Raw genomic sequence first — 22,225 nt, 5'->3', positions numbered from 1 at the left:
TGGACTGTCAGCTATTCAGGGTAGGGATTGTCTCTCATTCTATATTTGTACAGCACTTAGCACAAAGATGCCTCATTCTCAGTTGGCCCATAGATACTACCGTAACAAACGTACTAAAACAAAAATAATTTGAAATTCAGATAAGTGAAATTTAGAGAAGTGAAAAGAGTGAAATGCATTTTTAAATATGCAGTGCTGGATGGATTGATTTAATTAAACTATTTTAACCATGATTTAAATCAGCAAGCAGGACACCTTGATTTACATCATCAGTTTTAACTTGGTTTGAAATTTGTAGTCATTTTCCTGAAGAAAAGTTGATTCTTATTGCCTAAATAGTCCTACAGCATTTTGATTTGCCCAATAAATATAGCCTTTACGCTATACTTTATATTTCTTTTTTGCTAACCATGAGGATACATTACATCTATACACAATTATTTAAGCAATTTTATAGCTTAATACATTTATTCAGATTCTTAATTTTTAAATGTTTTTATTGTGTTAGAAAATGGTGAATGATGCACTTCTTATTTACTAAATGATTATTTTTTTCCTTGTGATTTGTGTAAAGCTCCATTTGTATGCAAATTGGAACTCAAAATGCACAAAACAGCATTTTAATATCTGTTTTATTAGTTAAATAAACTACCTTAAAATGTGCTGGATAAATAAGATAATATTTTTTCAAAACATATTTTACCTTTAAAACTAAATAATTAAAAAACCTATCCTGGCCATGACCAAGGCTCGTAGGCACTACAATAATACAAGTAAATAAATAAATAAATAAATAAGTAAGTAACAACAATAATAAACTGTAGTTGGTAAATTGAACTGGTTATTTCTGGTCACAATGTCTTTCAAAATTTTAGAACTAGTAGATCTCATCCCCTCATATCTACTGTTTATTCATAGAGTGGAATAGAAAAATAAGTATTCCTGCTTTTTTAGCTCCCAATCAGTTTAGTAACTTTGAATGAACTAGTCACTGAACTAATTTATCTGAATAAGCCAATGAAGAAGGTATTCCCTCTGCATCTGCAGAAAAGACTACTGCTGTCAAATGCTGGATTAGCGCTTCAATAAATTCTGGTTTAAGGTGTTTAGCCAGTGACTTCCACCAGTTCAGTGGTTTGATTTTTTTTAAAACTTCAGCAGAACACATGATTACTCAATTTTTTTAAAATTCAATTTACACTGTTTTAATAGATTATGGTAAATATAGACTTTAACATAGATTTTTATAATTTCAAATGTAATTTTAAAATAGTTTATTTTAAAATGCATTTTTTAAACTAATAAAGGACTTTTTATGAAAAAACACTAATTTTTTCCACCCTAATACAGTGACATTGTACATGAAACAAAATCTGTCCCCATGCTTGCTGTTCATAGTGATTTCTATTAAGCTCTCAGACAGCCATGCATTATTAAAATCGCATTGCAAGTAGCCTTGTATTCAAAAAGAGAAATAGCAAACTTACTTCTATACTGAAGTACCCTCTGTCCACATAGTCCCCCAAGAAGAGGTACCGTGTGTTGGCAGGAGAACCTCCTACTTCAAACAGCTTCATCAAATCAAAGAATTGTCCATGGATGTCCCCACAAACTAGGAGAAATTAAAACAGCAGTTTGTTACATCATCAGTTCAATTAGTGTTACTAGGTTAAGCACACGCAATTTTAAAGTGTTTACCTTAATAATAAAAATGCTGTATTATATTCTATTGTTCATCAGCTATTTTCTGTGTGCCAACTTACAATTATATCTACATTGACATGATTTGTGAGGGTGGGCTGCCGGTCAGCAGAAATTGATGACAAATCCTGAGTAAAAACATCACCATTTTTCACTTTTTCATGCATCTACATCTATTGTACAAAAGGTTACCACATGATTAAGTAGTGCTTTTAGACCGGTGTTTTACAAATGACTTGAGATGTATTAAAATGTATTTATGTATATTTTATTTTTTAAAAATGCCCATCTCTTGCTATGGCCACTTTGTGCAAAACATATATTATTGATAAATGAAGGACGCATAAAAAATATCCAGAATAAGAAAACATGCTCAACATATTAGTCCCTTCAAACAGTCTCATTCCCTTCTCCAGTTATCATTATGCCTACCTGCCCTGTCCCCAAATCCATGTGAATACCAGTGGGCCTTGCAGCGCGCATGGAAGGTAAACAAGGCAGTACAACATAACTGATTGGTTAATTCACACAGAAGTCTCTCACTTCCGTGTTATACATGCATATAGAGTTAAAACAGAAAGAAACATGACAGAAAATAATGTACTACTCTAGGTGCATGTTTCCAAATAATTGGGCACACTTTTATGCCTAACAAGCAACAAATTCACATAAGCATTTGCATAAAGGTCTTACTGTCCTATTGAAAATCATGCCTCAACATTATTTCATGCTGTGAAGAAGCTGAAATCACTTCTCCATATAGAATCAATAGTACAGCAGCTGTAATAAAGTTCCACCAAATTAAAAACCCCACAACAATGCAAACATCAATAATATTGCATTGACTCGTCACAGTACAGTGTCACATATTCTTTACTTTTAGTTACAAGAAACCAGACTCTCTTTTTCGAAGTATATGATAACTTCAGAATGGAGGAAATGTAGTGATCTATATTATTATAGTCTCTGCTCAACAATGGCAAGAGCAGAACTAGGGTTGCCAGATGTCCGGTTTAGGACAACTCCGGTCAGCACTGCTGACTGGGCCATTAAAAGTTAGGTCTACGGCGCAGTGGGGCTAAAGTAGGCTCCCTAACTGCCCCAGCGCCGCACAAACTCCTGGAAGCGGCCAGCATGTCCAGCTCCTAACTGCAGGGGCGGCCAGGGAGGCTCCACATGCTGCCTTTGCCCTGAGTGCCGGCTCTGCATCTCCCATTGGCTCCATCTAGGAGCTGGACATGGAGGCAGCTTCTGGGATCCACCTGAGGTAAGCACTGCCTGGCTGGAGCTTGCACCCCAAACCTCCTGCCCCAGGTCGGAATCCCCTCCTGTTCCCCAACTCCACCCAGAGCCACACCCCACATCCCCTCACATCCCAGCCCCCCACCCAAGCCCTGAGCCCCTTCCTGCACCCCAAGCCCCTCATCCCTGGTCTCACCCTAGAGCCAACGCCCTCAGCTGGAGCCCGCACTCCCTGCTGCACCACAGCCCCCTGCCCCAGCATGGAGACCCCTCTTGCACCCCAAACCTCTCATACCTGGCCCCACCCTGGAGCCTACACCTCCAGCCAAAGCTCTCACCCCTTCCCACACCCCAACACTCTGCCCTTGCCCAGTGAAAGTGAGTGTGTAGGGAGGAGCGAGTGACGGGGGGGTGGAGTGAGTGGGGGTGGGGCCTCAGAGAATGGCGGGGGAGGAAGGGTCCACAGGGAAGGGGTGGGGCAGAGATAGACCAAGGGTGTTTGGGTTCATGCCATTAGAAAGTTGGCAACCCTAAGTACAGCCAATAATAAAATATAGGAAAGGTGGTGATCATGCATACCTTACTCTCATGAGTACCTATGTGAAGTTAGAGGTACCACTTATGAGTTAGGCTGCAGGATCAGCTTCTATGCTCTGTTTTCTCCTTTGCTGTGCATTGCTGTACATGAAGTAAAGACTGCATAACTACAGTTCTTTTTTTAAAAAAGGAGTTTCTTCCATCAAATAGCATAACTAAATAAAGACTGGTGCTCTTTCACCACTTTTGTATTACACTGTGTAATCTTTTCTTTCCAGGTGACATTTTATTTTCATGAGTTATGAGATAGGAATCTTCAAGTGTTACCCAAAACACCTTCATCTGAAAGTGATTTCCAGCAAAGGATAATAACTATTATTCTATAAACATGCAAAAACAAAGTTTAAATTTAAATCCTCACACAACATGATGGAAAAGCTGTCTTTGTAAAGTCTTTATAGACAGATAGATAGATATAGATGATGAAGCTGTCATTATCCGCAATAAAGGAAAATTCTGGATCAATTTTATTTATGTAATTGGTTTAGCTAGCAAACTGTTTCAAATGAGCTGTGTTCCTCTGTGTACATATAGTGAGCAGAGAAGACCAGCGAGTCTTAGAACTAGAGCCAGAAAACCTGCCTTCTTCAATTCAGACAGAGAAACTTTTTAGTATTGTAAAGCAGTACAATTCTAAAAATTAAAAATGCATGGTTGAGAGATTCTGAATGTACTTAATTTAGGGTACATCTACACTACGGGATTATTCAGATTTTACATAAACCGGTTTTATAAAACAGATTGTATAAAGTCGAGTGCACGCAGCCACACTAAGCACATTAATTCGGTGGTGTGTGTCCATGGTCCGAGGCTAGTGTCGATTTCTGGAGCGTTGCACTGTGGGTAGCTATTCCATAGCTATCCCATAGTTCCCGCAGTCTCCCCCGCCCCTTAGAATTCTGGGTTGAGAGCCCAGTGGCTGATGAGGCAAAAATCATTGTCGCGGGTGGTCCTGGGTAAATGTTGTCAGTCATTCCTTCCTCCGGGAAAGCAACGACAGACAATTATTTCGTGCCTTTTCCCTGGATTGCCCTGGCAGATGCCATAGCACGGCAACCATGGAGTCCGTTGAGCATTTTTTTTTTATTATTATTTTTTTTTTTACAGTCACCATATGTGTACTGGATGCCGCGGACAGAGGCGATACTCCAGCGCTACACAGCAGCATTCATTTGCTTTTGCATGATAGCAGAGATGGTTAACAGTCGTTCTGTACTGTCTGCTGCCAGTGTAATTTGGCAATGAGATGACAGTTATCTGTCCTTCTGTGCTGTCTGCTGCTATGATGGGTGCCCCTGGCTGAGATCAACCGGGGGCACAAAAGCAAAACTGGGACTGACTCCACGAGTCAATCCCTCCTTTATGGTTTCTAAAAATAGAGTCAGTCCTGCCTAGAATATGGGGCAAATGTACTAGAGAAGCAGTGTATCAGAGAGTACAGCTGCTCTGTGTCAGATCCTGCAGAAATGATGAGCTACATGCCATTCACGGGGGGTGCCCCTGCAACAACCCCACCCGTTGCTTCCCTTCTCCCCCAACCTTCCTGGGCTACTGTGGCAGTGTCCCCCCCATTTGTGTCATAAAGTAATAAAGAACGCAGGAATAAGAAACGCTGAGATTTTAGTGACATAAAATGAGGGGGAGGCAGCCTTCCGGTGCTATGATAGTCCAGGCAGGACATTAAGCAGTGTGGGGGAGAGGAGCCCAGCATCCCACTGCTATGATAGTCCAGGCAGTACAGAATCTTTTCTTTTCACATGAAAGGGAGAGGGCTGATTGAAGCTCAGCCCCTAGTTGCTATGATGAAGATGGTTACCAGCCATTCTGTACCATCTACTGGGGATGACCGGGAGTCATTCCTATTTTCACCCAGGCGCCCCCGGCCAGCCTCACCTGAAGCCAGCCAGGAGCACTCACGGGTTGATAAGGACGGTTACCAATCCTACTGCACTGTCTGCCACCGGGGAGGGGAGAGGAGCGGATACTTCTCTTCACTGCTGCAGCATCGCGTCTACCAGCAGCATTCAGTAGACATAGGGTGACATTAAAAGAAGTCAAGAAATGATTTCTTTCCCTTTTCTTTCACATGGGGAGGGGGGGAGTAAATTGACGAGCTATTCCCTGAATCACGCCGCACAATGTGTTTGAACCTACAGGCATTGGGAGCTCAGCCAAGAATGCAAATACTTTTCGGAGACTGCTGGGGACTGTGGGATAGCTAGAGTCCTCAGTACCCCCTCTCTCCCTCCCTCCATGAGAGTCCATTTGAGTCTCTGGCTTCCCGTTACGCTTGTCACACAGCACTGTGTAGCCTGGAGATTTTTTTTTCAAAACGCTTTGGCATTTCGTCTTCTGTAACGGAGCTTTGATAGAACAGATTTGTCTCCCCATACAGCAATCAGATTCAGTATCTCCCATACGGTCCATGCTGGAGCTCTTTTTGGATTTGGGACTGCACTGCCACCCGTGCTGATCAGAGCTCTACGCTGGGCAAACAGGAAATGAAAATCAAAATTTCGCGGGGCTTTTCCTGTTTACCTGGCCACTGTATCCGAGCTGAGATTGTTGTCCAGAGCGGTCACAGTAGTGCACTGTGGGATACTGCCCGGAGGCCAATACCGTCGATTTGCGGCCACACTAACCCCAATCCGATATGGTAATACCGATTTTAGCACTACTCCTCTCGTCGGGGAGGAGTACAGAAATCGATTTAAAGAGCCCTTTATATCGATATAAAGGGCCTCGTAGTGTGGACGGGTCCAGTGTTAAATCGGTTTAATGCTGCTAAAATCGGTTTAAACGCGTAGTGTAGACCAGGCCTTAGATTTATCACGACCAATTTCGGCTCCAGCTTTTTTGCTGCCTCAAGAGGCGAAGCGAGGAGGGGAAAAAAAAAACCCACGACACCTCCCGCCCCACCCCAACAAGCCGATCGGTGGCACTTCGGCGGCAGCTCAATAGCGCCGCTTCATTCTTCTGCGGCAATTAGGTGTTGAGTCCTTCGTTCCCTCTCTTCCTCTTCGGCGGCAGCCCAAAGAGGAGGAGAGGGACCGAGGGACCTGCCGCCTCATTGCCGCTGAAGACACGGACGTGCCGCCCTCCTTTCCATTGGCCGCCCCAAGCACCTGCTTCCTTCGCTGGTGCCTGAAGTGAGCCCTGATCATGACTACAGGAAAAGGCAAAGCTACTTCATGTTAACAGGGGTGCGTGTGTATGTATGTGTTTGCAATGGTGAAGGAAACATTTCAGAGAAATTCATAAGACAGACCTGCTTAGAAAGAAATATTTCTATTTCCATCAATTTGTTATAAATGGACATGAAGAACAGGGTACAATTATAAACAGGGTGGAGAAAACCCAAAATTTGCAGAATCCTGTCCCTTTAAGCTCTATTTTTATTATTATTAAGCAGTTGATGAAAATTCCTGTAAATTTACAAACACAGTCTTCAATTCTCATCTATTCATGGTTGGCTTCAAAAAGTGTATATCCAGAAACCACTTTCAGAAAACACACTTGAAAACCAAAGGAAAAAAAAATCAAAGTAACAGTTTACTCCTAAACAACAGGAACAAGCTCTGAATTATAAGCATAAAACTAGCAGGGAATCTTGTCTGCAGAAACAGAAAAGATGTGGCTTAGGAACAGAGGACAACAGATGAGTTTGCCTATGTCCCAAAATTTCAGTAATACGGACAACATTTTACATACATTCAGATCTGTATTTTGTATGGACTATCATAAAGAGAGTCGAAGTACTTTTCATTTTCACGGTTTTAATATATACTTTTAAAATATCCTGTCAGCATCCAGTTTGTGTCCCAGTTTTTGGCTGGATGTTAAGGTTTGGAACTAGAGAATGGAATAGGTATTTCCCAGGAACTGTGAAAAACATAATTGACTTGACAGATTATTTTTTGGGGTGCTGTTCAACTCACCTTCACCATCCTCCCAGTTATACTTTTCAAATTTTGGAGACTCTTGGATAATAATGTAATTATTTCTGATTCTCATTTGAGGGAAAGAAAAGTTCACCTGGTATTTTTACCTCCCCTCTTGCTCCCTTTTTTCCTCAGAGGTGATCTCCTTTCCTGGTTGTAGGAGTATAGAATAGGGGGTCAGATCTGATGAGGGGGATAAGGACAATTAGCAACACCTATTGGCATATGCCACTTGCTTCCACTGCCAAGAGGGAACTTGAACAAAAGCCAACTTGAAGAGGTCTGGAACCAGTAGGGGCTACTCCTGCAGCTCATTCTTTCCCACTCCATTATGGGAGGAGCACATGAAGAGAACTAGATGAGAGGCTCGTAGAATGGATTGAGGCTGGGAGACAAAGCCCAAATGACAGCACTAGCAATTCTTTGGGAATGGAGGAACTTCTGACCCCCTGCTCTGCTATAAAGTAAATTTCTTTAGGCCCTGCTAACCATCTCTCAGGGCTTGTCTACACTTGAGTGCTGCAATGGTGCAGCTGTGCCACTGTAGTACTTAGTGAAGACGCTACCTTCACTGATGGGAGAGCTCTCCTCTTGGCACACCAAGGAGCGGTAGCTATGTCGATGGGAGAAGCCTTTGCATCAATATATCGCTCTCTACACTGGAGGTTAGGTTGGTTTAACTACGTTGCTCAGGGATGTGGCTTTTCCAATGTAGTGATACCGACATAAGCGGATAGTGTAGACCACGTCTCAGATTCTTACGTCTACAGCAAAATCTATGAACCTGAGAAGATGCTTGTGAAATATACTGAAGATTCCACATCACTATCCCAGATAGCTTTAAAACGAAACAAAAACAAAAAAAAACAACTCACCCAAATTGAGAGAGGAATAGCAAAGCCTAATAAAATAAGGAACAAACTCACTCTGTTTCCTTCTCAGAAGTTCCTCAGCTACATTTCTAAAATATATAGCTGTAGAAGGAAAAAGCTGACACATATTCTATTCATATAGGATTTCTCAGGGGAATCAGTGGCCATTACTTTTGGGCTATGTCAGGCATCGTATTTTGGCAAAGGAGACCAACCCATTTATAACTGGTGGATATGGCAATAATAGAGAAAAAAATGAGTAAAACAACACAATAAAAATATTTTCCATTCAGAAAGCTGGCAAAACGACTAATCATCTACTATCATGGCTTGAGCCATGTCTTACGACTGCCCTTAGGGGACATGACAGGGCTAGCAAGATAACACTCTGTCACTATTAGATCAATATGCATGATGCAGCGAACATTATTCCGCATCCCTTCCACAGTGCCTGCTTTAAAAAACTCTTTTCTAAGGTACAAATTATCTCCCTTTACAGTGTGCTTTATTCAGATAAAAGGTTTAAAAGCATGGTAGTTACTGTCTTGCAATAATTTCTCATCTGCAGGCATTAATATAGCATTTGAGGTCCCACTAAATTCAGATGAAGGGGGTGCTGAACTTTCCTTTGCACATTTGAAAATATTCCCCTTTACCATCAAAGAGCTACTATTAGGTGGCATACTCGGCATATTCAAAATATGATTATAGCTGGAATGTAACTCCTTTTCTCTCGCTCACTTTCTTTTAAGAAACACAATGTAGCTCTTAGTGAAGCTCTCCCATATTGAAGTTATGCACTTGTGCTGTGAGCACACATCATCAAAATGGTACAACTTACTTGCTGTTTGAGACCTACACTCAACATAGTTGGGGGTCTGTATAGTAAGGGAGGGGTGTTTTTCCTCACCAGCGCAGGAATGCTATTCTTCAGGCACACAGAGAAGACATAGCACCATATTTCTTATTTGTTCTTATTTCAAAAACTCTTTACTTATATCACAGCATCACTCAGATCGCCAAACAGGGTCAAGGCCCCATTGTTCTAGGCTAAATAATCAATTTACCTTTACTGTTGTGTATGAGGACTAAACATCTGGGCAATGTTCTTGATTTAAGATTCTCTATCTGAGGGTTTGTTTAGTTCATTGTCCATGTTACCTTACAGCTAGTTTTCTATCCTTAAACAGCCAGTTATGTCACTGCACAACACGCCTAACAGCAAAAAATGCTGTGATTAGCTTGCTGACTCTAGTGAGCAAACAATGATCAGTCTCTATTACTGTACATGCATGTTCATAAATTCTAACAGAGATGCTGGAAGTGAGCTGAAGGTGCAATGTTTTGTTAGACATGTGCCTCAGCACCTTTCCCTGATAGTTCTGGGCTCCCCCACTGTCTTGATCAAAGCTTCCATTGACTTCCAGTTTTTCATATATGATAAGATATGATATGATATATTATATTTGTGGTTTTCAATAATAGAATGTAGAAAGAGAACTTTCAAAGTGTAGCTTACAACTTTGGTCTATTAAAAAATGTTCACCGCACTGCAAAAAATAAAATCTCCAAACAGAAACTCTTAATTAGAAGCAATCAACTATATGTTTTTATCTTTGTGTGTGTGCGTGTGCACGCCAGCTTTGACACTGTGGCAATGACCATTAAAAATAGTAACAATTCTACTAGATTAAAACTCATTTTAACATCCTGTAGGACATCAATGATGTTTCTGTAAAATGTTTTCCAAACAAACCCACCTTAATTGCCAATCAATGGGTATGTTGTAAAAAGTAGAACTGAGTTCAGGGACAAAAAAGATTGTCACCATATTATCAAAGTATTGTGTCAGCAACAGAAGAAACACTACCTTAAGATTCAGAGTGTTTCTATATTAGTAGTTACTAACTCGTTAGGAAATCCTAATCTGTTGAAACCTGTCAGGGGATCTAAGGAGGATCTACAAATCTGTAGAACATTCTGGAAAAACCTGCCAGGATTCCCTTTCCCTCAAATCTAGCAAGTGCTCAAAAATATTCAATTAATAGTCAAATACTTCAAATACGTGTCTGTGACCCTGAATGTCAAATAGCAAAGGGCTCACTATTCTTTAAACACAGTTGTTACCGGATACAAACTCACATCTAACACACTGATGTCATAATATTTATCCAAAAAAAGTATCATGTAAGGAATTAAATGAAAACTGGTGACTCTCTGGTCATTAAAAATACTGCCTGATGCATGGACAGTTAGTGTGTCAAGAGTTATGTATATGTGTTGGAAATATCTGCATAAAATATGTGAAGTCCAAGCAACCTAAGTAGAATGGATAAACAGGTTTCTCCTAGACAAAAGGTATGTGGATTTGCCAGTCTGCCTGCTTTAAGCTTTATAAGCCAAAACCAATAAAAAAATATATTTCTGTTTAAGGTAAACAAAGTGAACCAACTAATAGAAAGAGCTAATTAACAAGAGGATGGAAAAAGGGATCTGGAACCTGCATCCAAGGAATAAATATCAGGGGAGACGATCTTTGTCTGGAGTTACTTTGAAAAAAAGTATATTTCAAAGGTTTTTGGAACTATAAGAAGAAGCGAGAAAAGATATTGCGGGGACCCATCATCTAAGAGACAAAAGGACCAGTGCTCTTTGAATCTGTGAAAGGTGGATCCTCCCCCAGCCATGTGGATTGAGGATGTTGAGAAATAACTGAGAAATTCTCTGAGGCCAGGATTGTAAATCTGTTAAATATTAGATACTAGAAAGCATGTTTTATTTTTGCTTTTTTTGTAACCATTCTCTGCTTCTACTATCCTAGTTTACTATCATTTAAATCTCTGTTCTTTATTAATCAACTTAGTTTTGGTTTTACCACAAAATTATCTCAGTGCTGTGTATTAAAGTAAAGCATGGGTCCTCAGCTAAATAGTTTTTAAAGTAATAATAGTGAACATGAGTTTCTTTTATTAAGAGACCTAATGATGCAAGGAGAATGTTATCCGTCGTCTGAAAAATTGTTTCTTTCATTGAAAATGAAGGTTGACCAAATTAGGGAAATAAATTAATGCCTTAACTGTATTACCAACAAGGTTCATAGAAAGCAGGCTTCAGCACACAAACGTGCAATAGCTTTTAAAATCTGTGGAAAATATACCCACTGATTTCATTTTACTTCAGAAAGCACATATATTGTTAATAAAAAAATCGAATCGTTCTTTAAGCACTGCACCAATTTTCTCAACAAACAAAACTCAAACCTACTGCCAGATTTCTAAATGTTCTGTTCTTCAGCCTCCATTGCAAGTTACCATTCCATACAAATTGCATATTGCAGGAATATTACAGTCTCAGTTTTATTAAGCCCCAGTGCTGAGTGCATGAACTTTCACGGAGTATCTTCTGCTGCCACACCAACCCAAAATTATTAAGATGCAGAGTTTTCCAAGCAGTTTCCTTGCAGGATCACAAGCAAACATCGCACTACAATTTTTTTTGTATGAAACACAAATGACATCCATAGGCAGCTGGTCACTAAAACACAATTGTACTTTTAACTCCCAATGTATACATTATCTTTTGAAGACTTCATAAAACTGTGGTTAAATTTAAATATTTTTATCATTTATATACAGGCAGATACATGTAAAAACATATTCTGTCTTTGTGTGAGACAAATTTAAAACACTTTCAAAATGCCTTAGTTCAATCAAGCGGAGTATTTCAAGTCTAAAATCACTCAGACTGCTCACGAAGTAACACACTATCTTAGAAAAATATTAATCTCTTACTCTTAAGATGATGGAGCTTTATTTGAACATGTTTGATATGCTAAGTGTATTGCACAACATAGCTCTCTGTGTTTCTGACAGACAGACATACTCTACTTGGTGATATTCATACTGGTTAGCCAACATGATCCTTATAATACGCTTTCTTTTACCCTCTTTCTTGTCACTGAATGCAAACCTGGTGAGTTTACACTATCAAGATGAGGCAACGTCAGTGGAGAACTGCAATTAAATTTTTTCACCGATGATAAAGAGGAGCCAATTAGGGCAAACAGGTGCAGTGATGGAAAAGAAAGTTATCAATGGACTATTTATATTTCAATGCTCATTGATTTTCATTTTCAAGAATTGCTGTGTTGCAACTGTTAAAGGCACCAGAACCTCATGTGACCAGTAATAATTGATAACAAGTGTAACTCACACCTGCATGCTCACACACTCTTTGATAAAGTCAAGTTAAGGTTTCAGGCACCTGCTGCCATCAGTAGTTTGAGCACGTTAGCTGTTAAGAACATTAAAATTCAAAACACAGTAAACAACATGCCCACATCCCTCGCAAACATCAGGAAACCAGAAAATGCACAAGAAAGGTGTATTTTTCAAGCAAGCCACTCAAAACTAACAGACATGCCTGTAGTGATGCCAGCCTATCTTTCATTTTTCCTGAGGTGTCAAATGTACACTGCAGAACACTGTTTTCTATAATTTGTTTCATACAAACATGTTTTTAGTTCTAAGCATGATATGTGGTCATTCTGCTCTGGGACGGGTTAAACTTTTACTCTCTTGATCAGCCTGAGTGCTACTAATGGCCGTCAGTGTACTCTACGACCCTATTTTGTGGTAAAACCACCTAGATCGAGGTACATTAAAGTGGAGAAAAGGGAGTGAAGCAATGGTAGGAAGTAGAAAGGATGCAGTGAAAAGAAAAATAGTGATGGTTCTGCAGACATCAGATCATCTCACGGTTAAGTGGGAGGCAGAACAGGCCCAAGTCTTCCATCTGCAAACACTTCAGATGTTAAGGCCAAAGAGATATCCTTAGTGTTAGTTTTTCAAATGGCACAATTACTTTATTGCTTATGTCAGCAGAATTTTTACTGCGTCTGTAAATCAAAAGCATTTCAGTCAAGACTGGCAGAGCAGGCACACTGCTTCATTCCATGAAAAGCAATAGAAAAAATAGGGTCTTGGGAAGCAGCCTCCAACTGTTGTGAAAGTTATAGGTGGAGGGAAAGACCCACCTCCAACTCCCTAATTTGAATTGTTTAGGACAATGAGAGTTGATATAACAGTGTGGAGACAAGTGGGTTGTTTTCAGCCTCAGAGTAAGGTTAAGCCGGAGTAGAAAGGGGATTTTTGAGTGCTGTTGCAAAATCTATGGGGGAGAAGATCCTTCTTGAGTATTTGGGGAGGAGGAGAGCACAATGGGAGTAGATATAATTTCCTCTTCTAAAAGCTCCCCTTCCCTGCTACCCAGTGCCAGAGATGAGAAGTCACTGGCCCCCCACCGCTTCTTCCAGAAGATGGAAAAGGTAAATAAATAATTACATAGTAAAGGGTGACTGGACCTGGCACTAATACTGAGCAATACCTTACTCCATCAGCAAGCCTATTGATTTCAGTGGGAAAACTTTTGGCGTAAAGTACTACTTCAGCACAAGGGGAGGAGGGGGAGATTTCTCATTCATATCCCTAGATCTCAAAATACTTCGTAATGGCGGAGAAGTATTATCCTTTACAGATGGGTAACACCAAGGCACAGGAAAATTAAATGACTTGTCCAAGATCACATAGTGAGTCAGTGGCAGAACAAGAAATATCATTCATATCTCCTGACTCCCAGACCCATTTCCATTCATTAGAACAGCTGCTCCTTGATGAAGGGGGAAGGGCCTGAAGAGGAGGGAAGAAAGGTTATACTATCAGCAGAAAACCAAGAAAAAACTTGTCCGTTTCTAAAAGTTTAGTATAAAATATGTTTGATCTAAGTTTTGTCGGGTTCAATTCCAAAATTAAACTAAAATTCAGGGACATTTTTTTTTTTTGGAGGAGGAGGGAAGAGGAAATGAACTGAGAAACTGAAAACAAAGCCAAAAGGTTTGCAAACAAATTAAGATGAATTTTTCACAGCTCTGAATGCTATACACCTTTCTAAAAATATCTAAAAAATAATTTGTAATACTAAATTTTATTCTGGGATTATCTTCTGAGTCATGCTTGAAATTTTAATATAGCCCAGCACGTAAAATATATGATTTCATAACTGCAATTATTCAGAGTGTTACATCTTTTCTGGTAACATGAGAGAAAAGGACATCCATTAATATATTGTTGGATAATATTTTTTCAGAGTCAGCTATTTGCAGTTAAAAAGTAATTTGTAGTGTGTCCTTCCCAATTTAATGAGATAATCTTATTTTGGAGGATTTTAATTGAACTCTTAATAAAACCAGGTTTCTTCTGATAGTTAATGGGTTTCTGTCAGATGTAAAAAGTCCAACCACTGTAATTTTAAAACAAAAGTCACAAGTATCTCACACAGCTAGTAATAATTATATTAATGTCTTCCAGTAAATTACCAACTTCTACAGGTTTTTTTCATGTGGGTCAAAATGCTGTCTTCATTACTTAGAAGGGCATTTTGTAAAGAGTGGCTTTGCTTGCTTTTCTTTCCATACAATTTTAGACCACTATTTCATTCATATATTTATTGTTACCTCCTAGGCAGCCAGTAGTTTTCAGGATCATGTGCATGATGAATATTAGCATGTAGAGAAATAGGTTTTTGGATGCTAAAAGTTGATAAGTACAAAAGCCGGATGGCTGTAAAAGGTAATTTATTTATGTGGATAATATTTGATATCACTGTTTCCTCATGTTATACCACATGCAGACTTGTTCTGTGGCTCCTGACTCCTCCTCCCACCCTTTAAAAAAAAACAAAAACAATCAGAACTTACTTCAAAACAAAAAGCATCTTTTCTCATTCTGCTCCTTGCTCATTAACAGAGTAACTTGCCTGAATGTGGGAAAACAGAGTATTTACTTGGCACATAATTGTGTATGCATAAAACTGTCCTTAGACCAGTTACAAACTGATTGATTCCAAGTCCTCTTTGGGTATATTCTTCCTCTTCAATTTCCTCTGCTGACAAAAGATGCTTATGTAGTGTCTTTAGTAGGGGATAAAGTTCAAATGCTGATTGTTTAAAACTGAGGCCTGGTCTATGCTATGATTTTAGGTCGAATTTAGCAGTGTTACCTCAATTTAAGCCTGGACCCAGCCACATGATGAAGTCTCCTCCCCCTTTTTTTTTTTTTCACACTTAAAGGGCTCTTTAAATCGATTTCTTTACTCCACCTCTAATGAGGGGATTAGTGCTGAAATCGGCCTTGCTGGGTCGAATTTTGGGTAGTGTGGATGCAATTTGACAGTATTGGCCTCCGGGAACTATCCCAGAGTGCTCCATTGTGACCGCTCTGGACAGCACTCTCAACTCAGATGCACTGGCCAAGTAAACAGGCAAAGGCCCACGAACTTTTGAATCTCATTTTCTGTTTGGCCCGCGTGGCAAGGTACAGGTGAGTGCAGATCTTATCAGCAGAGGTGACCATGATGGAGTGCCAGGATCGCAAAAGAGCTTCAGCATGGACCGAACGGGAGGTACAGGATCTGCTCACCATATGGGGAGACGAATCCATCCTTTCAGAACTCTGTTCCAGTAAAGAAAATGCCAAAAATTAGAAAAAGTCTCAAAGGACAGAGGCCATAACAGGGACACAAAGCAGTGCCGCGTGAAATTTAAGGAGCTAAGGCAAGCCTACCAAAAAACCAGAGAGGCAAACGGCCACTCCAGATCAGAGCCCCGAACATGCCGCTTCTATTATGATCTGAATGTCATGTTAGGGGCTGCAGCTACCACTACCCCAACTCTGTGCTTTGACTCCGTCACTGGAGAATCACGCAACACGGAAGCGGGTTTTGGGCACGAGGAAGAAGATGATGAAGAGACTGAAGATAGCTCACAGCAAAGAAGTGGAGAAACTGGTTTCCCAACAGCCAAGAGATGTTTCTCACCCTGGACCTGGAGCCGGTAACCCCTGGATCCACCCAAGGCATGCTCTCGGACCCTGAAGGCGGAGAAGGGACCTCTGGTGAGTGTACCTTTGTAAATATTACACATGGTTTAAAAGCAAGCGTGTTTAATGATTAATTTACTCTGGCATTCGCGGCCAGTACAGCTATTGGAAAAGTCTGGTAATGTGTATGGGGATGGAGCCGAAATCCTCCAGGGACATCTCCATAAAGCTCTCCTGGATGTACTCTCAAAGCCTTTGCAAAAGGCTTCTGGGGAGGGCGGCCTTATTCCGTCTGCCATGGTAGGACACTTTACCAGGCCAGGCCAGTAGCACGTAGTTGGGAATCATTGCATAACAAAGCATGGCAGCGTATGGTCCCGGTGTTTGCTGGCATTCAAACGATATCTGTTCTTTATCTCGCTGTGTAATCCTCAGGATAGTGATATAATTCATGGTCACCTGGTTGAAATAGGGTGCTTTTATTAATGTGACATTCAGAGGTGCCCATTCCTGCTCGGCTGTTTGGCTGTGGCTGAACAGAAATGTTCCCCACTGTTAGCCATGTGATCAGGGGGAGGGGTGAAGCGTGAGTGATCTCTCACATCAAACCAGCAGGTCCTCAATACAAGAGGCAAAATGCAATCTTGTAATGAAAGCACGTGTGCTGTGTAATGTGAACAGCAAAGTTTAACATGAAAGAGTGTACCCATTTTTCTCTAAAATTTGTCTTTTTAACTACCACTCTCCTTTTTCCTCCACCAGCTACAAATGCTTCTCCTTCGCAGAGGCTAGCAAAGATTAGAAGATGAAAAGACACACTCAGGATGAAATGTTCTCTGAGCTCCTGCTGTCCTCCCACATTGACAGAGCACAGCAGAATGCATGAGGCAAACAACGTCAGAGTGCAGGAAAGCACAACATGAACGCGAGGAGAGGTGGCGGGCTGAAGATGACAGGTGGTGTCAGCTTGCTGACAGAAGGCAAGAGTCGATGCTCAGGCTGCTGGAAGACCAAACTCATATGCTCCAGCGTATGGCTGAGCTGCAGGAAAGGCAGCAGGAGCACTGCTACAGCCCCTGTGTAACCAACAGCCCTCCTCCCCAAGTTCCATAGCCTCCTCACCCAGACACCCAAGAACGCAGTGGGGGGACCTCCGGCCACCCAGCCACTCCATCCCAGAGGATTGCCCAAGCAACAGAAGGTTGGCCTTCAATAAGTTTTAAAGTGCAGTGTGGCCTTGTCCTTCCCTCCTCCCCCACCCCTCCCGGGCTACCTTGGAAGTTATCCCCCTATTTGTGTGATGAATTAATAAAGAATGCATGAATGTGAAGCAACGACTTTATTGCCTCTGCAAGTGGTGATAGAAGGGGGGAGGGGAGGGTGGCTAGCTTACAGGGAAGAAGAGTGAACCGGGAGGAGGGGGGCCTCAGCAAGCAGAAACAAACAGAACTTTCACACAGCAGCCTGGCTAGTCATGAAACTGGTTTTCAAAGCTTCTCTGATGCACACCATGACCTCCTGTACTCTTCTAACCGCCCTGGTGTCTGGCTGCACATAATCAGCAGCCAGGCGATTTGCCTCAACCTCCCACCCCACCATAAACAGGGGAAAGCAAGTCAGAAAGTTCCATGGAAGTGCCCTTACGCATGCGAAAGTTTCACAGCCACTGGGAATTGTCCCAGACCTGCAACACTATGCGGTCCCACCAGTCTGTGCTTGTTTCCCGGACCCAGAATCGGTGTTCCACAGCATGAACCTGCCCCATTAACACCATGATGTGCACACTGCCAAGGCCTGTACTTTGTGAGAAGTCTATGTCCATGTCTATGTTCTCATCACTCTCGTCACCATGCTGCCATCGCCTTCTCGCCTGGTTTTGCTTTGGCAGGTTCTGGTTCTGCATATACTCCAGGATAATGTGCATGGTGTTTACAGTGCTCATAACTCAGCGGTGATCTCAGCAGACTCCATGATCCCAGTGCTATGGCGTCTGGGCTGAAAAAAGGCATGAAACGATCGTTTGCTCTGACAGAGAGAGGGACGACTTATGACATGGCTTACAGGGAATTTAAGTCCACAAAGAGGGTGGCTTTGCATCAAGGAGAAACACAAACAACTGTCACACAGAATGGTCCCCTCAAGGATTGAACTCAAAACCCTGGGTTTAGCAGGCCGTTGATTTCATGGAGGGAGGGAAGGAGGGAGGAAGCAAATGAATACAAAGCAAATCGAGTCTATTTCTTGTTTTGATCCACTCCATCTATCTTTTACATCTTTAGGGTGGGAGCAGATGGTGCAGTTCGACTGCTAGCCATCATCATCTCCTGGCTGCTTGCCAGAAGACGGTGCAGTAGGACTACTAGCCATCGTCATTTCCTGGGTGCTTGGCAGAAAATGGGAATGACCTGGCTGAGTCACTCCCATGTGTGCCCAGGTGCCCCTGACAGACCTCCTCGAAGTCGGTTAAAAGAGCACCCAGGAGTACGAGGACAATGGCTACCAGTCATAAAGCTCTGTCTGCTGCCAAAAGGCAATGAGTTGCTGCTGTGTAGCAATGCAGTCTCATGTCTGCCAGCACCCAGAAGACTTACGGTGACAGTCAGCTGTGCGGGTTCCATGCTTGCTGTGGTATGGCATCTGCATAGGTAACCCAGGAAAAAAGGTGCAAAACGATTGTCTGCCGTTGCTTCCACGTTGGGGGGGAGAAGTGGGGGTGTGACAACATGTACCCAGAATCACCCATGACACTGTTTTTGCCTCATCAGGCATTGGGATCTCAACCCAGAATTCCAATGGGCGGTGGAGACTGCAGGAACTGTGGGATAACTACCCACAGTGCAACGCTCCGGAAGTCGACGCTAGCCTCGGTACTGTGGATGCAGTCCGCCGACATAATGCACTTAGAGCATTTTTTGTGGGGGGACACACACTCGACTGTATAAAAACGATTTCTGAAAAACCGACTTCTATAAATTCAACCTAATTTCGCAGTGTAGATACACACTCAGTGTTGCTGGTCATTAACCAATTGATGGGCCTCCAGACGCTAACATGCCTGAGTAAGAGTGGGTAGCTTGTTTTATGGAAAATTTCATTTTTTCCCCATCTTTGTACCAGAGGAGCTTGAAACAAGGGACAAACAGGATCATAAAATTGTTAAGGATCAATTTTTATTTTCCCAGCAAAGACATATTTCAAAAATATATGTCTGCGGAAAACCGGTTTGGAATATTAGAACCTTCCATTCCTCGCTGCCGCTGCTGAAAATTACTGTAGCAAGCCAAGGACAAAAAACAAGTCCAACTAACAAGTGAAAACACCTTGCTTGTGTGTATTTAAAGGCTAGGAACATTCAAAACTGATGCAATTTGAACAGGACTATGGGCCAAATTCAGAAGTGACTTAAATGATGTTATACATTTTAAAAAACAAACAAACAGGCTTTTGAAGCCATTGGGAACATTGATAGGATTCACCCCGGAAAGGGTTCATGCTACTCAGAAGGGGTTAAGTAACCTGATAGTCCACACCTGAGGGATAGCTAGGCTTGATAGGCAAGCACTGACTGAGGGTGGAGCCCAGCTAGACAGGAGCAGATGGGGCTGGTATAAGGCCCGGACGCTAAGGCAGAAGGAGGCTTCAGCGTGGATGCCTGTAGTCACTCTCCGAGTTTAGAGAGCAGAACGGAGGAAACTCAGGGAGAAAGCAGAAGTCCTAGGATCCTAGCCCCATGGGAAGGGCTTACCCAGAGGAGTGGTGGAGAAAGAGACCTGACGGAGGTGCAATAGGAAGCATCCCAGGGAAACAACAGCAGGGTTTTGGGATAGAACACACCTCGGCTAGTAGGGTCCCTGTACTGGAATCCAGAGTAGTGGGTGTCCAAGGTTACCCTGATGAGCTGCGTGCCAGAGGTTGCCGACCCCTAGTATATAGCAATAAATCTTACAGAGATAGGATTTAATTAAAATCCTCTATATGCACCCAGGATATAGAATTTAAAAGCAACAATCACACAAGGGGGGGGGGGAACCAACCAACTAATTTCTAGTGGTTAGTGGTATTTTATAGCTCTATGAGAGATTTTCAGAGCAGCTCTGAGTATCTGCCAAACATTCCATTAATTTTATGAAAGAGGTGACTAATTGCCCAGGATTTCTCTGAAAAATTGCAACTCCAAGATGTAATCCTTTGCACAGAATCTTGGGGGACAGGAGGTTCCTCCAGGTAAAGAGCTGCTTGTGCTAGATTACATGTTAATATAACTGACAATAACACTTGTAGCTATTTGCTATGATTTGCTAGTCACAAAGCATTTTCATGGTAAGGGAGACTGGACTCATGAAAAATCAGATGCTATTTCTACATCCAATTCAGCCCACTGTTAATTGACCATATTAACAACAACTAGAATAATAACTGAAATCCAATTCTGAACACAGTCATGGACAAAGCCAATAAAAACCGTATACAATTAGCTTTCAAGGCGTAACGTCTATATATTTTTTAAAAATCTCAGACTTTTCAGATGTACGGAGTCAATAAACATAGCACTTAGAAGTTTCAGTTTTGAATACAGATTAAAATATTAAGCAGATTGTTCTGTACTAGTTACTGAATAAAATTAATGAAGCATTTAGCCAGCTTCCCAGATTATTTTTTTCTGACCATTGGGAATGAACCATTACTCACAGTGTTAAAAACACTTCAGACACACACTACAGGTATGGAAAGATGGCACATTCATTCCAGAACCAGATATTCAGTTGTTGTTACCTTTCCTTACAAAATTAGCTTTGATCCCACTGAGCCTTTAATTTCTTATACTTAGTTTTGGCCCAGAAGCAGATTAGGAAATGAGATAAGAATCTGTTCAACCATTTAGGAGTTAAGTGAGGATGAAAAAATTTTACAACCTAACGAGTTTTCAGACTCATTGTCCACTTTAATACAAAAGAGCTTGCTGTAAACTTCATCCTGGACATATACATAATCCTGGACAAGAAATATTCTTTGCCTTGTTTGAAGGCACTTTGTTTTAAAATGTCTAACTTCATTTTAAAACCATGTGCCAAACAGGTGTATCCCCTGAATTTCAGACAGCTAGCCCAATATGTGACAAATTTTGCATGTTTTTTGCCAGGAGACAGGAGAGGAGGCAGAGACAGCAATTTATTTATTCCCTCTGGAAAACCGGAACTTTTACTGAGGCCAAATTCCACACCATCCAGGATATGAGTAAATCCCATTGATTTAAATGTGAGTTATTTGTATCTTGTGGCAAGAGAAAGCTGCCTAAGACGGAGCACTAATCATGCAACAACCATTCTTTTCAGTTTCTGTACCAAAGTTTTGAATTTCAACAAAATAAGGATGGTATTAGAAACTAGAATATTAATGATGTAGCAGTTGTATGAATGCATCCTAAGAGGATATTAGTTGACGGGGTAGCGCCTGGATCCTTAAACAAAGATGAAAGTGCCAGTGTGAATAAGGTATTATCTAGATTTAAGTGTCACCACTCTACATACTAGTACAATGGAGCGTCTGTAACTGGAATATTTTGAACAGCTTATGGTACCTTATTATTAATTATTATTATTATACAGCATTCACTTCTAATTATTTAGGCCTAAATCTACAAATGCTTAAGCACATATAAATTTATGTATATCAACAATAGTACATTACGATAGTTATACTATGAACATATGTTGTGTTCCCATAAATTCTATTTTAAGCCAAAACATGGATATTCTTTTTGAATAATGGTTTATCACTAGCCTAGCAAATCATTTAGGAACAATAATACAAAAAAAAAAAGATAAACATAAAACTATAATTTTTTCATATTATATTGTAAACAGTTCAGTATTTGTGATATTAAAAAGCATTTATTAATACAGTGTTTGAAAAAATTAAACTTTGTACATTATACCACATGTTCCTCCTCAAGTATGTCACTCAACTGAATGACATGTTTCAAAACGGAAACTGGCTA

The 22,225-nt window shown here is 41.1% G+C and overlaps 1 protein-coding gene across 2 annotated transcripts in view; it reads right to left on the bottom strand.

The window, feature by feature from the left end:
- The window catches only part of PPP3CA (protein phosphatase 3 catalytic subunit alpha), a 332,320-nt gene that overhangs the window by 103,765 nt on the left and 206,330 nt on the right, over nt 1–22,225 (bottom strand). For both annotated transcript variants that reach the window (XM_050944451.1, XM_050944452.1), the window contains exon 3: nt 1,488–1,612. In XM_050944451.1, the coding sequence (XP_050800408.1) occupies nt 1,488–1,612 (125 nt within the window). The remainder of the gene's footprint in view (nt 1–1,487; nt 1,613–22,225) is intronic.

Source organism: Gopherus flavomarginatus, chromosome 3 (assembly GCF_025201925.1).
Source record: "Gopherus flavomarginatus isolate rGopFla2 chromosome 3, rGopFla2.mat.asm, whole genome shotgun sequence".
NCBI lineage: Eukaryota > Metazoa > Chordata > Testudines > Testudinidae > Gopherus > Gopherus flavomarginatus.
Note: the sequence above shows the minus strand (reverse complement) of the source record. Positions and strands in the feature narration are given on the sequence as shown.